Source organism: Chiloscyllium plagiosum, unplaced genomic scaffold (genome assembly GCF_037043375.1).
Source record: "Chiloscyllium plagiosum isolate Xiang-an unplaced genomic scaffold, Cpla_swu_hap1 HiC_scaffold_27, whole genome shotgun sequence".
Taxonomy (NCBI): domain Eukaryota; kingdom Metazoa; phylum Chordata; class Chondrichthyes; order Orectolobiformes; family Hemiscylliidae; genus Chiloscyllium; species Chiloscyllium plagiosum.
In genome coordinates, this window is record NW_028270165.1 from 89,575,380 (window position 1) to 89,590,242 (window position 14,863).

The window sequence follows — 14,863 nt, forward strand, 5'->3', positions numbered from 1 at the left end:
CACACCACCCCCTCCCTGAAACAATCTCATCGTTAGATTCTGAACTCCACATTTCTGACCGAATACCAATTCTGCCATCTGTCGTGGTGGGATTCGAACCGGGGAGTCCCCGGAACCGGGTTGATAGTCCAATCGATAATGGCACTCGGCCGTCACTCCTTCAATCCCCCTGCGATGGCACGTGAACTCGCTGGTGCTTCCGCAGGTGGGAGGAGCAGGTGAAGCCCTTCCCGCACTGAGAGCAGGTGAATGGCCTCTCCCCCTTGTGGACATGCTGGTGGGTCAGCAGGGTGGAGGATGTGCTGAAGGCCTTCCCACAGTCGGGGCAGCTGAAGGGCCTCTCCCCGGAGTGGATCCGCTGGTGCCTCAACAGGGTGGAGACCTGGGTAAAGGCCTTCCCGCACTCGGGGCAGCTGAAGGGCCTCTCCCCCGTGTGGACCTGCTGGTGCCTCAGCAGGTGGGAGGAATAGTTGAAGCCCTTCCCGCACTCAGAGCATCTGAACGGCCTTTCCCCCGTGTGGTCCCGCTGGTGGGTCAGCAGGTGGGAGGAATGTCTGAAGGCCTTCCCACAGGCAGGGCAGGGGAATGGCCTCTCCCCGGTGTGACTGCGCCGATGAGTCTCCAGGGCTGACGGGGAAAAAGAAGTCCTTCCCACAGTCGCCACACTTCCATCATTTGTCCACGGGGCGGGATTCCTCGGGTTTCTCCATGGCCGAAGCTTCAGCCACACACAAACGAATTTCCAGCCCCTCCCTGTCGTGAATTCCTCTTTCCAGGTCGTATAGCTGCTACACGCTCCACAATTAGTGCGCTGCAACAGTGGGGTCTCTCGTCCAGTCGCACTGATGTTGAAAACATACTCACTCAGTCAGGAACCAAAAAGCTTTGATCCCTCTCACAGAAATCACAGTCGAAAATCGTTGCGGTCCTGGTGGACTGAGTGACTGTCAGACATTGACGGCGAAGTGAGGATCGCAAGTGCTGAAGAGTCAGTCGAAAAATGCGGCACTGGAAAAGCACAGGGATGTCAGACAGCATCCGAGGAGCAGGAGGGTCAATGTTTTGGGCGTTAGCCCTTCATCTGTTGATTGAGAAACTTCCGCCATCAGATCTTCAAATACGCTGTGAAAAGAGATTACAAAAGTCATCACTGTCAGTGCAGGGTAGAAATTCTGAACAAGCAATTCTACTTTCTGTGGAATATTCTTTTCTTTTACTATTCCACAAAATTGAAAGCACCATCCCACTCTCTCTCCCCCTCTGTTCTCACTCCGCTCTAACTAATTCCCCTGAAGGTGCTGATTCAGGATTTTACAGGGGCAGAAAAGCAAAAACGTCAAGACTGACATCTCTCTGAATTTTGGATACCTCCACCTGAAAGTTAATATCTTTCACAACACTGGGATCCTGCTGAGAGTGAGCAGGTCTGATTTTGGGAAGCAAATAAAATGTGTGTCAATTCAGGATGAAGCTGCCACGCAGCTTCTTTAGGAACAACCAGACACAAAATGGTTAACGTCCCTGGGAAGGGGAAGCAAACATTAGTGGAAAGCCAGAGTCAGAGGTACACAGTACAGAAACAGACCCTTCGGTCCAACTTGTCTGTACTGACCAGATATCGTAAATCAATCTGGAAGAGTTTGCTCACACGTGGCCCATAGCTGGGGTCATCCCCATCCCTCTGTCCTGAGACCTTGATGCCTCCAAGCTGACCTTCAAAGGTTCGGTTTTTCCCTCCATTCTTTCCCGGTTGTCTTTTGTAAGTTTTGAAAACTTTCCCAATCCTCTGAGTATAGGATTTGGGAAGTGATGTTGTCGCAGTACAGGTCATTGGTTAGGCCACATTTGGAACATGGCGCACAATTCTGGTTTCCTTCCTATCAGTAAGATGTTGTGGAACTTGAAAGGGCTCAGAAACATTTACAAGGATATTGCCAGGGTTGGAGGATTTGAGCTAAAGGGAGGCTAGGGCTGTTTTCCCAGGAGCGTTGGAGGCTAAGGGGTGACCTTATAGAGGTTTATAAAATCGTGAAGGGCATGGATAGGATAAATAGGCAAAATCCTTTCACTGCGGTGGGGGGAGAGGGAGGTCTAGAACAAGAGGGCATAGGTTTAAGGTGAGGGGGGAAAGAAACAAAAGAGATCTGAGGGGCAACCTTTTCACACAGAGGGTAGTAAATGTATAGAATGAGCTGCAGGAGGAAGTGGTGGAGGCTGGTACAAATACAACTTTTAAAAGCCATCTGAATGGGTATATGAATGGGAAGAGTTTGGAGGGATATGGGCGAGGTGCTTTGCAGATGGAACTAGATTGGGATGGGATAACTGGTCAGCATGGACGAGTTGGACCGAAGGGTCTGTTTCCATGCTGTATATCTCTATGACTAGTTGGACGTAAGGGTCTGTTTCTGTGCTGTATGACTCTAACTGTTCTGTACTGGTCTTCAAACCATGTTCTTGCCTTCCCCCACAAACATCCACTTCTTTGTTGTTCAAAAATCAGATGAACTCAGCCTTGAATATATTCAATGACCCCCTAACTGCAGGAAGACATCCCCACTTCTGAACTCAATTCCTCTTGCTAATATACCACTTGCCTTGCTGATTGCCTGCTGCACATGTCTGACAACTGGCAGTGACTGATGTAGAAGGACGCTGAGGCTCCATTGTCCATCCACACATCATTCCTGATGAAGGGCTCGTGCCCAAAAAGCCAACTGTCCTGCTCCTCAGATGCTGCCTCACCTACTGTGCTCTTCCAGTCCCACACTTTTTGACTCTGATCTCCAGCATCTGCAGTTCTCACTTTCTCCACATCCAATTACATCTCCATTTAAACAATGCACTTCCTTTCTACTTTTTTTCCCCACAGCAAAGGCTATAACTTCATATTGTGGTACTGCATTTGCCATGTGTTTGCCAGTTGTGGTCTTCTCTATATCGGGGAGAGCGAGTGCAAACTTGGGGAATGGTTCACTGAGCATCATATCCGGGTCCACAGAGCCGACCAGAGTTCCCAGTCACCACCCATTTCAATTCCCCTTCCCACCCCCTTTCTGACATTACCATCTTTGGCCTCCTCTACTGCCACATTGAATCAAACCGCAAATTGGAGGGACAACACCTCTCCTTAATAGGGAAGGAAGTAAGCAATAAATAATAGATCCCTACAGAGTGCTCAGGAACAAAGGGACCTTACTGTCCAAGTTCAGAGATCCCCAAGGGTATCAGTACAGGTAAAACGGGGAATGAGGAAGGCATAGATTTGTACTTTTTCACACAGAGGGTGGTGCGTGCGTGCAATGAGCTGCGAGAGGAAGTGGTGGAGGCTGGCACAAATACAACTTTTAAAAGGCACCTGGATGGTACGTGAATGGGTAGGGTTTAGAGGGATATGGGCCAAGTGCTGGTAAATAGGATAGATTAATTTCAGATATCTAGTCAGCATGGACGAGATGGACTGTTTCTGTGCTGTACAACTCTATGGCCATCCACTTCATTTTGAAATGTTTGCACTACCACTTGGGACATCCTGTTAGGGTTCAGAGAGTGCCAGGTCCTGACATCTCCTTCCTCATGTCTCCTATGTATTTTAAATCAATAATACCATTTGTATGTTCCTGGGTTCGTACTTTAAACACACAGACACATACAATATAATCAGAGTTTCTACTCGGTACAGACAGTGATGATTTGTTTCAACTTTGCTAACAGGGTATCAGAAGGGGAGGATCTGCAGACAGAAATCTTGGAAGAAATTCCAATACAAGATCTGACAGGGTCACTCAATATCATTGGGGGTTGAATCTGGAAAGAGAAATCCATTCGACCTGCTTCAAAGAGGAACTACCAGCGAACTGAGCTTTAACTGGTTACACAGAATGAGTGTATGTGTCCCAGTGAGCTGACAAAGTGAAGGAGCTTTCACCAGTTGCACAGACAGAGAGGGGCTGGGGCATTTATTTTACCCCTGGAGCATCAGAGCCTGAGGGGTGACCGTAGAGAGGTTTTAAAATCATAGATAGGGCAAATAGCCGAGGTTTTTTCCCCCGGGGGGGGGTCAAAAACTAGAAGGCATAGGTTTAAGGTGAGAAGGGAAAGATTTGAAAGGGACCTAAGGGACAACTTTTCATGTAGAGGATTGTGCAGGTATGGAATGAACTGCCAGAGGAAGTGGTGGAGGTGGGTTGCAATGTTTAAGAGACATTTGGTTGGGTATATGAATAGGAAGGGTTTGGAGGGATATGGCCTGGGTGCTGCGAGGAGGGATTAGATTGGGTTGGAATATCTGGTCGGCATGGATGAGTTGGACCGAAGGGTCGGTTTCCGTGCTGTCCACCTTTATGTCTCTATGACGAGCACTCGGGGTGTGGCTCCTTCATCAGGTGATTGTGGAGTATAAAATCATAAGGCAGAGAATGGATAGAAAAACATTACAGTGCACTGAAATGATATGTTGAAAAACCCTGGATTGTTAAGTCTTTCATCTTTTAGTATGGGCTGCTCGTATCATTCATTTGTAAATCCCAGAATTTCCTGAAAGACATCTTCTTGAGATAACTCAAGGTTTTGGAACAAAATGTGACATCTCAGCTCTGACAATGCATTAAAGGTGTGAAGTCAGAGTCTGTCTGTATCACAATCTTGAGTCAGACTGGTTCTATTTCCAAAGTGGAATTTACAAGATATTACATGGATTGAATAGTTGGTATATTGTGCATTTTTTGAGAAAAATAGAATGTCTCTGCAAATATAATCCTGCAAATACAAATTCACCCCCATGGATGTATGTGTGTGTGAATGAGACAGAGAAAAGTCTATTTTGTGCTGTATATCCCTATGTCTATTTGATAACAGATGCTTTATTGCTGTTGGTGTAAATATTGTTGTAAATCATAGCTGGGTATGAATAGTTAGATGTTAGGGAGAGAGAATGCCTCAAGAGGGGCACTATAAGAATCCTGGGAGAGCCCTATTTCTGGTTTACTTCCTCATGAACAAACATTAAGCATGAGCATTTACTTATTTCTAATTTTGTTCTGTTTTTCTTGTTTGATTCCCAGCTAGGACTACACTCTGTGCCTGGATGGTTGACAGGCTGGGAGATTGTGGCTTGAGTCTTGAATAACTGAATGTTTTATTGTTCCAGAAGGTGTGGGGATGGGGGTCAAGGCTTTAGCAGAAATCTAGCAGAGCAGAGAACAGACCAATATCTTACTCTGTGGGAAAATGAAATCCGAGCTGATCGTGGCTGATATATCCATTGGCTCAGCTCTTCCTCCCTGCATTATCCCAACTACCCTTAATTCCCTGACCATGAAAACCCATCCAATTGTGTCTTGAATATACTTAATGAAGATGCCTCGACTGCTTCCTTGGGCAGAGAATTCCATAGATTGACTACTCTCCAGGAAAAGCAGTTCCTCCTCATCTGTCCTAAATGGCACGGTGGCACAGTGAGTAGCACTGCTGCCTCACAGCGCCAGAGACCCGGGTTCAATTCCTGCCTCGGGCAACTGTCTGTGTGGGTTTCCTCCGGGTGCTCTGGTTTCCTCCCACAGTCCAAAGATGTGCGGGTTAGGTGAATTGGCCATGCTAAATTGCCTGTAGTGTCAGGTGAAGGGGTAAATGTAGGGGAGTGGGTCTGGGTGGGTTGCTCTTCAGGGGGTTGGGAGGTCTTGTTGGGGTGAAGGGCCTGTAAGTAATCTAATATAATCTAAAAGCTACTCCCCTCAACTTGAGGCCTGGTCTCATCCACCAGCAGAAATGACTGGATAGGGTAAGGGTAAAAATAATGATTGCAGATGCTGGAAACCAGATTCTGGATTAGTGGTGCTGGAAGAGCACAGCAGTTCAGGCAGCATCCGAGGAGCAGTAAAATCGACGTTTTGGGCAAAAGCCCTTCATCAGGAATAAAGGCAGAGAGCCTGAAGCGTGGAGAGATAAGATAGAGGAGGGTGGGGGTGGGGAGAGAGTTGCATAGAGTACAATAGGTGAGTGGGGGAGGGGGTGAAGGTGATAGGTCAGGGAGGAGAGGGTGGAGTAGATAGGTGGAAAAGGCAGGTAGGACAAGTCATGGGGACAATGCTGAGTTGGGAGTTTGGAACTAGGGTGAGGTGGGGGGAAGGGGAAATGAGGAAACTGTTGAAGTCCACAGTGATGCCCTGGGGTTGAAGTGTTCCAAGGCAGAAGATGAGACGTTCTTCCTCCAGGCGTCTGGTGGCGAGGGAGTGGCGGTGAAGGAGGCCCAGGACCTCCATGTCCTTGGCAGAGTGGGAGGGGAAGTTGAAATGTTGGGCCACGGGGCGGTGGCATTGATTGGTGCGGGTGTCCCTAAAGTGCTCTGCTAGGAGGCGCCCAGTCTCCCCAATGTAGAGGAGACTGCATCGGGAGCAACGGATACAATAAATGATAATAGTGGATGTGCAGGTAAAACTTTGATGGATGTGGAAGGCTCCTTTAGGGCCTTGGATAGAGGTGAGGGAGGAGGTGTGGGCGCAGGTTTTACAGTTCCTGCGGTGGCAGGGGAAGGATAGGGTAGGGCTTCATCCCCACAGTGCAATGAATTCCCACTTTCCACCAAACTCCCAGATGTACTCCCTCACTCAGTTGCTGTCTCAAACGAAAGACTTCATTATAACTTATTTTGCTCCCAGTCAGGGCAAAACATCTTGGAAAGCTGCTCTGAAAGTCCAACCACACTTCTGCATTCACCGAACACAATTCCAGTATTACAGCACAGAAACAGACCCTCCAGCCCAACGTGTCCGTGCTGACCAGATATCCTAAACGAATCTTGTCTCATTTTCCCACATAGGCCCCATATCCCTCTAAACGCTTCCTATTCACATACCCATCAAGATGGGATTTTAATGTTGTACTTGTTCCAGCCTCCACCACTTCCTATGGCAGTTCCACACATGCACCACCCTCTGTGTGAAAAGGTTGCCCCTCATGTCCCTTTCCCCACTCACCTAAAAGCTATGCCAATTTAATTCTGGACTCTCCTACCCTGAAGAAAAGACCTGGGGTATTGACTCTCCAAGCCCCTTATAAACCTCTATAAGGTTAACCCTCAGCGTCCAATGTGGAGAAAGTGAGACCTGCAGATGCTGGAATCAGGGTCTAAAAGTTTGGGGTTGGAAAAGCACAGCAGGACAGGCAGCATCTGAGGACCAGGAGAGTTGACATTTTAGGCCCGAGCCCTTCATCAGGAATGATGCATGGATGTACAAAGAGGCTCAGCGTCCTTCTACACCAGTCACTGCCAGTTGTCAGACAGGTGCAGCAAGCAATCAACAAGGCAAGTGGTATAATCACAAAATAAACTGGGATTAGAAGTGGGGATGTCTTCCTGCAGTTAGGGGGTCATTGAATATATTCAAGGCTGAGTTCGTCTGATTTTTAAACAACAAAGTGTGGATATTTATGTTGTGTGATTGAGGTGTTTTTTTTGAGTGCTTTGTGTGTTGGATGCAGGTACAGTAACCACGTTTAAAGTGGAAGGCAAGACAATGGTTTTAAGACCACAACAGAACAGTTACGTTAGACAGCACAGAAACGGACCCTTCAGCCCAACTATTCCATGCTGAATGCCGAGAGAAGTTAAAAAGGGGAGAGCCATCCTTTCTTCCCCCTGCGATATTTACCTTTCCTACACGCCCCATGACTTTATACATCGAAATAAGGTCACCCGACAACTTTTGGTCGTCAATAGGGCGACCAGAACTGTACTCAGTCCTCTCCACGTGGTCTCCCCAATATCCTGTACAACCACAACGTGATGTCCCAACTCCTACACTGAACGGGGTGAACAATGAAGGAAAGTGTGCTAAACGCCTCCTTCACAACCCTGTCTACCAATGATGCAACTTCCAAAGAACTATGTCCCCGATTGGGAGATGCCGGTGTTGGACTGGGGTGTACGAAGTTAAAATTCACACCACACCAGGTGATACTCCAACAGGCTCATTTGCAAGCATTAGCTTTTGGAGCGCTGCTCCTTCATCAGATGGTTGTGTCTTATGATCCTGTTCCACAAACACCCCATGAAGGAGCAGCGCTCCAAAAGCTCGTGCTTCCAAGTAAACCAGTTGGACGATGACCTGGTGTTGAGAGATTTTTAACTTTATGAACCTGAACCCCTCCACGCCACCCCCCCGCCCCCATGAATCTGTTCTGCAAGACGATGCAGGGCCCTACCATTAATGATACAAGTCCTGCCCTTCCTTGTTTTAGCAAAATGCAATCCCTTGCCTTTATCTCTTGCTCTCTCAGACACACACACACCCTAACACTCTCATCATCTCACAGGCTTATATTCCATCTCACACACATTTCATTAGCATGTATGCGCAAACTCGCATACACACGCACATATACTCCTGCAGATACAGTCACACAAGTCAATGGAGTGAACTTCCATTTGCAGAATTATATTTGCAGATATATTCAATTTTGCTCAAAAATCATACAAACTGCAGACAGTCAATCCATGTAATATTTTATAAATTCCTACTTTGGTTAGTAGAACCAGTCTGATTCAAGATTGGGATACAGACACTTTTGTGCAGTATCTGAGCTGCGATGTCATCTATTTTTATAAAACCTTAAATCATCTCAAGAAGGTGAATTAAAAGTAGTTCGGGGGATTACGTAATAATGAATTGAAAAGTGCAACCCATAATAAAAGATGGTGAGGGGCAAACGGCACAAGGATTAAAACACACAGTGAGGGGCAAACAGCACAAGGATTAAACACACAGTGAGGGGCAAACAGCACAAGGATTAAACACACAGTGAGGGGCAAACAGCACAAGGATTAAACACACAGTGAGGGGCAAACAGCACAAGGATTAAACACACAGTGAGGGGCAAACAGCACAAGGATTAAACACACAGTGAGGGGGAAACAGCACAAGGATTAAACACACAGTGAGGGGCAAACAGCACAAGGATTAAACACACAGTGAGGGGTAAACAGCACAAGGATTAAACACACAGTGAGGGGGTAAACAGCACAAGGATTAAACACACAGTGAGGGGCAAACAGCACAAGGATTAAACACACAGTGAGGGGCAAACAGCACAAGGATTAAACACACAGTGAGGGGTAAACAGCACAAGGATTAAACACACAGTGAGGGGCAAACAGCACAAGGATTAAACACACAGTGAGGGGCAAACAGCACAAGGATTAAACACACAGTGAGGGGCAAACAGCACAAGCGCCAGTAAAAGCCGATGGAAAGTGAGTGTAAAATGTCACTATGACAGGACAGGCCCCACATTCCTTCCCCTCCGTCCCCCCCACAACCTGCCTCACCTTTCACGTCCCGGGCCCAGTACCTTCCAGGTGGCCCCATAGTTGACACAGGGGCCGCCCCACGACCAGTAGAACTCCACCACCCCGGCGGCCGACGAGTTCCCAAGCAGGCCCTTAACCCCATCCGCCTCCAGAATGCTCACCGGCTCCTGGCTGCTGTACAGCAGCCGGTGTGGCCGTGACACAGCAGCTGCGCCAGGAAGGCGGCGGCGGCCAGTGACGGGTGTCTGCCCCGGGCCGCGCGGCGCCATTTTCCTAACGGCTGCCCTCCCGCCGCTTCCTCGCTCGAGCGACTTCTCCCAACCGCCTTCTGCCCCGCGAGACGTCTGCACGGGGGGATGGGAGGGGCCGGGCCGGGGGATGGGCGGGGCCGGGCCGGGGAGCCTCACCGTCACCAAGCAACAGCCACCTCGCGCTACAACTGCTCATTCACAAAAACAAACTCTCCTGTCTCGCTCTGCAGCTGCAGGGGGGACACTGCCACGTTTCCAGGAGCCCTGTCTACATTGGGAAAGCTCACGGCTCAATTTAAACAGATATTCCCACATCTAACGGAACGGCGTCATATCGAAAGGGGGCAATCTGCATTTTAAAGGGACGTGGACATTTTAACGGGTATTTCTGCAAATAAAGAGGTTTAAATGGACAAGATTACATTTCAAAGGGATGTGGGCACATTCAAAGGGATATCTTCATATGTAAAGTGACGCAGTTATATCTAAATGAACCTACATTTCGAAGAGACGTTGCCCTATTTATAAGTAGAGACAGTAGGTGTGAATTCTGTCTGTGTCCCAATGTTGAGTCAGACTGACATTTTACTTAGAAAAGCTCGGCATTTAAATTACATTCTTGAGAAGGTAATTTGTAGATTCGGGTTGGCCGTGCTAAGTTACCCATAGTGACCAGGGATGTACAGGTTTGGCTGGATTGGCCATGGGAAATACGGAGTAAGGGGTTGGGTACGGGTGGGATACTGTTCAGAGGGCCAGAGTGAAATAGATGGGCTGAATGGCCTGCTTCCTCATTGTCAGAATTCTATGACCCTCCCCACAAAGGAGCATTTTATCTGCATCTATCATGTCAAGCCCCTTTCAGAATTCTACTGGTTTCAATAGTGGTATACAGCACAGAAACAGACCCTTCGGTCCAATTCGTCCATGCCGACCAGGATTCCCAAACTCAACCAGTCCCACTTGCCTACATTTGGCCCCTTTTCCCTCTCAACCTTTCTATTCATATACCCATCCGAATGCTGTTTCAATGTTGTCACTGTACCTGCATCTACCACATCCTCAGTAAGTTCATTCCACGTGCAAATCACCCTCTTTCAAAATGTTGCCCCTCCGGTTCCTTTTAAATCTCTCTCCTTACATTTTAAAAAAATGTCCCCCCCAGGTTTTGAGTTCCCCTGCACTAAGCAAGAGCCTTTTGCTATTCAGCTTACCTCCACTCCTCATGATTTTATCAATCTCAATGAGGTCACACCCCCCAACCTCCTGTGCTCCAGTGAATAAAGTCCCAGCCTCTCCTTATAACTCAAACCCTTCCAGTCCTTACAATATTCTAGTAAGTCTTTACCAAACCCTCTCTGATTGTAATTGGAAGAATACTGGGCCATCAGAACTGTACTCAGTACTCTGAAAGTGGCCTCACCAACATCCTGTACAACCTCAACATGATGTCCCAACCCCTCTACTTCATGGTGTTAACAATGAATGCTATGCTGCTAATTGCCTTCTTAACCACCCTGTCTACCTGTGATGCAACTTCCAAAGAACTATGTACCTGAACACCACTCCCCCCCGCCCCATGTCTGTCTGTTCTATAACATGACCCAGGGCCCTACCATTATCTGTACAAGTCCTGCCCTTCCTTGTTTTAGCAAAATGCAACCACTTGCTTGTATTAATACCTCTCTCACACATGCTCCCCCTCAGACACACAAACACACGTTTCCCCCCCCAATACTCTCTCAGGCTTATATTCCATCACGCTCACTTTACCAAGCATGTACACACTCTCACACACAAACTCACATGCACGCGCACACAATTCTTTGGGGTGAATTTGTATTGGCAGAATTATATTTGCAGATACATTCAATTTTGCTCAAAAAGCACACAATTTCCAGGCAGTCAATCTATGTAATATTTTATGAATTCCTCCTTGGAAATAGAACCAGTCTGATCCAAGATTGGGGTATGACAGACTCGAACCTCACACCTTTAATGCATTGTCTGAGCTGTCAGCCTTTTTAAAAATAAAACCTTAAGTCATCTCAAGAACGTAACTGAAAAGATGTTCTGGGATTTACATATTAATGAACCAAAACCTGCAATCCATTCTCAACGATGGGAGACTGAACAGCAATCTAGGTTTGTTCAGTATATCCTATCAGTTGCATGACACTGTGAGCTTTTGCTATCAATTCTGTGTCTTTTGATCTGGCTCCACAGCTACCCGGTGAAGGAGCAGCGCTCCAAAAGCTAGTGCTTCCAAATAAACCTGTTGGACTATAACCTGGTGTTGTGCGATTTTTAACTTCAGCCAGGCCAGTCCACCACTGGCTCCTCCACATCGTTTCCACTGAACACAGCCCACACCTCCCGATGCTGCCAGTAAACGTTACAATGCTGATGAAATGATGCACTCTGCACTCCTGAAAAACTTACAATTTCTAATGATACTGGCTCCTCATTCACTGCTCCATCTGATAGACAACATTGGAAGCTTAGTGCAGGAGGCTGAAAGAACTGATCAGCTTTAAAACAAAACCTCTTGGAGCTCAAAGCTTTCAATGAGAGTCTGAGCCCGGCGGTAAGTTCAGGTAACCTTTATTGCAACCCAACTTTGTTACAGCTTCAGGTCCCCCTGCAAAAAGGCAGAGAAAAAGTAGTTGCTTTTTAAACAGCTCAAGGTCAAAGTACATACACTCCCATCCCCCCGCCACCACCCCCCACCAACACATCACATTCTTTACTATTGGTTAGCACCCAGTCGTCCCTTTGTAACTGGATCCTTGGTACAGCTGTAACCCAGAGGAAGTGTTGCCTCACTCAACAATTTCAATCCATACTCTGTCTCCAAGTAAGTTTCTCCCCTCTCATTTGCCAAACAAGGAGGGGCGGGGCAGTGTAGAGTCAACCACACTGCTGTGGACCTGGAGTCACGTGTAGGCCAGACCGGGTAAAGGATGCAACTTGGCCTTCACTGTTTCAATTCCCCTGCAGGTGAACTCGCTGGTGCCTCCACAGGGCGGAGGAGCAGGTGTAAGCCTTCTTGCACTGACAGCAGGTGAACGGCCTCTCACCTGTGTGGACCCGCTGGTGGGTCAGCAGGGTGGAGACCTGGGTAAAGCACTTCCCGCATTCTGGGCAGCTGAAGGGCCTCTCCCCAGTGTGAACCCGTTGGTGGGTCAGCAGGGCGGAGGAATTGCTGAAGGCCTTCCCACACTCGGGGCAGCTGAAGGGCCTTTCACCTGTGTGAACCCGTTGGTGGGTCAGCAGGGCGGAGGAATTGCTGAAGGCCTTCCTGCACTTGGGGCAGGGGAACGGCCTCTCCCCCGTGTGGACCTGCTGATGCCTCCGCAGGTTGGATGAATTGCTGAAGGCCTTCCCGCACTTGGGGCAGGGTAACGGCCTCTCCCCTGTGTGGCTGCGTTGATGAGAATCCAGGGAAGATGGGAAACAGAAGCTTTTCCCGCAGTCATCACACTTCCATCGTTTCTCCAAAAGGTGGGATTCCTCAGGTTTCTCCATGGCCAACGCTTCAGTTTACACAAAAACACGCATACAGCCCCTCCCTGCCATCAATTCCTCTTTCCAGGCCGTAAAGCGGTTACATGCTCCATACTCAGTGCACTGCAACAGTAGGGTCTCTCATCCAGTCCCACTGATGCTGAAAACGTACCCAAACAGGAACCAAAACACTTTGCTCCTTCTCACAGAATCATAGTTGAAAATTGTTGCGGTCCGAATGGACTGAGTGTCTGTCAGACATTGACGTCAAAGTGAGGACTGCAGATGCTGGAGAGTCAGTCAAAAAATGTGTGGCATTGGAAAATCACAACAGGTCAGGCAGCATCCGAGGAGCAGGAGGGTCAAGGTTTCGGGCATTGGCCCTTCATCTGTTGATTTTGAAACTTCAGTCTTCAGATTTTCAAATACTCTGCAAAAAGAGATTACAAAAGCCATCACTATCAGTGCAGGGTAGAAATTCAGAACAAGGAATTCTACTTTCTGTGGAATATTCTTTTGTTGTTCCACAAAATTGAAAGTACCATCCCACTCTCTCTCCCCCTCTGTTCTCACTCCGCTCTAACTAATTCCCCTGAAGATGCTGATTCAGGATCTTACAGGGACAGAAAAAGCAAAAACATCAAGACTGACATCTCTCTGAATTTTGGATACCTCCACCTGAAAGTTAATATCTTTCACAACACTGGGATCCTGCTGAGAGTGAGCAGGTCTGATTTTGGGAAGCAAATAAAAAGTGTCAATTCAGGGTGAACCTGCAATGCAGCCTCTTTTTGAAGGACCAGACACAAAATAGTTATCGACCCGGGAAGGTGGGAGCAAAATTAGACGTCAAGGCATTAACACCAACACACTTCAGTCAAACTCTTCTGCTCCCAGTCAGGGCAAAACATGCTGTGAAAGTCCAGCCTTCACAACCACACTCTGCTTCCACTGAAGACAATTAGAGTCACACAGCGCAGAAACAGACCCTTTGGCCCAACCTGCCCGAGCTGACCAGATATCCTAAATTAATCTGGTCGCATTTACCATCACTTGGCCCCGATCCACTGAACCCTTTGTATTCATACACCCATCCAGATGCCTTTTAACTGTTGGAATTCTAGCAGCCCCCACAACTTCCTCTGGCAGCTCATTCCTTAAAAGCACCACCCTCTTCATGAAAAGGTTGCCATTGAGGTCTCTTTTACATTTCCCCACTGCCCTCACCCTGAACCTATGACCCTCCAGTTCGGGACTTTCCCATCCCAAGAGAAAGACCTTGTCTATTTACCCTATCCATACCCCTCATGATTTTATAAAAGTCTCAGACTCAGGCGCGATGGGGAAAACAGCTCCACCCCATCCTTCTGTCCCTCCTCGCCCGGGTAATTAAGACACATACCTGAGTTTGCAGAGTCTGCTGCCTCCTTGGATTCACTCCAGTTGCCACAAGTGAACAGATTCCCCCCACACCGTCCCAGGACGAAGAATTGCCGAGAGGGAGGGAGTTTCATGCAAACTGACAGGGCCACTTCACGTTGTGATGCCTTCAATGGGTCAGGGGTGGGGTAGGGAATGGGAAAAGGGGCGAGAGGAAGGGGTGGGGCGCGGCCGGCCGGCTGGCTAGGCCCGCACTGCCCTGCACAGTTTGCAGGAATTCCTTCCCTTCACAGAATCCCCACAGTGTGGAAGCAGGCCACTCGGCCCGACGAGTCCACACCGACCCTCCGAAGGGTAACCCACCCACACCCATTCCCCTGCACCTGTTGCTCTACTCCCGGACTATCACACCTAACCT

General features: G+C 48.2%; 2 protein-coding genes across 2 annotated transcripts in view; both read right to left on the reverse strand.

The window, feature by feature from the left end:
- The window catches only part of LOC148144954 (uncharacterized), a 237,413-nt gene that overhangs the window by 51,163 nt on the left and 171,387 nt on the right, over positions 1 to 14,863 (reverse strand). The window lies entirely within an intron of this gene.
- Positions 667 to 9,605, reverse strand: LOC148144955 (uncharacterized). The gene is made up of 2 exons (XM_087975645.1): positions 9,326 to 9,605; positions 667 to 1,122 (listed from the first exon to the last, which is right to left on the reverse strand). Exons 1-2 carry the CDS (start codon positions 9,574 to 9,576, stop codon positions 990 to 992), a joined length of 384 nt encoding a protein of 127 aa, XP_087831771.1. The 5' UTR covers positions 9,577 to 9,605; the 3' UTR covers positions 667 to 989.

Bases quoted from the DNA above. Each gene is read 5' to 3' on its own strand.
- LOC148144955 (XM_087975645.1), bottom strand. From the start codon at position 9,576: ATGGCGCCGCGCGGCCCGGGGCAGACACCCGTCACTGGCCGCCGCCGC. The intron at 1,123-9,325 runs GTGAGGCAGGTT...CTCTTTTCACAG, and splicing joins CTGGGCCCGGGACGTGAAAG to CGTATTTGAAGATCTGATGG.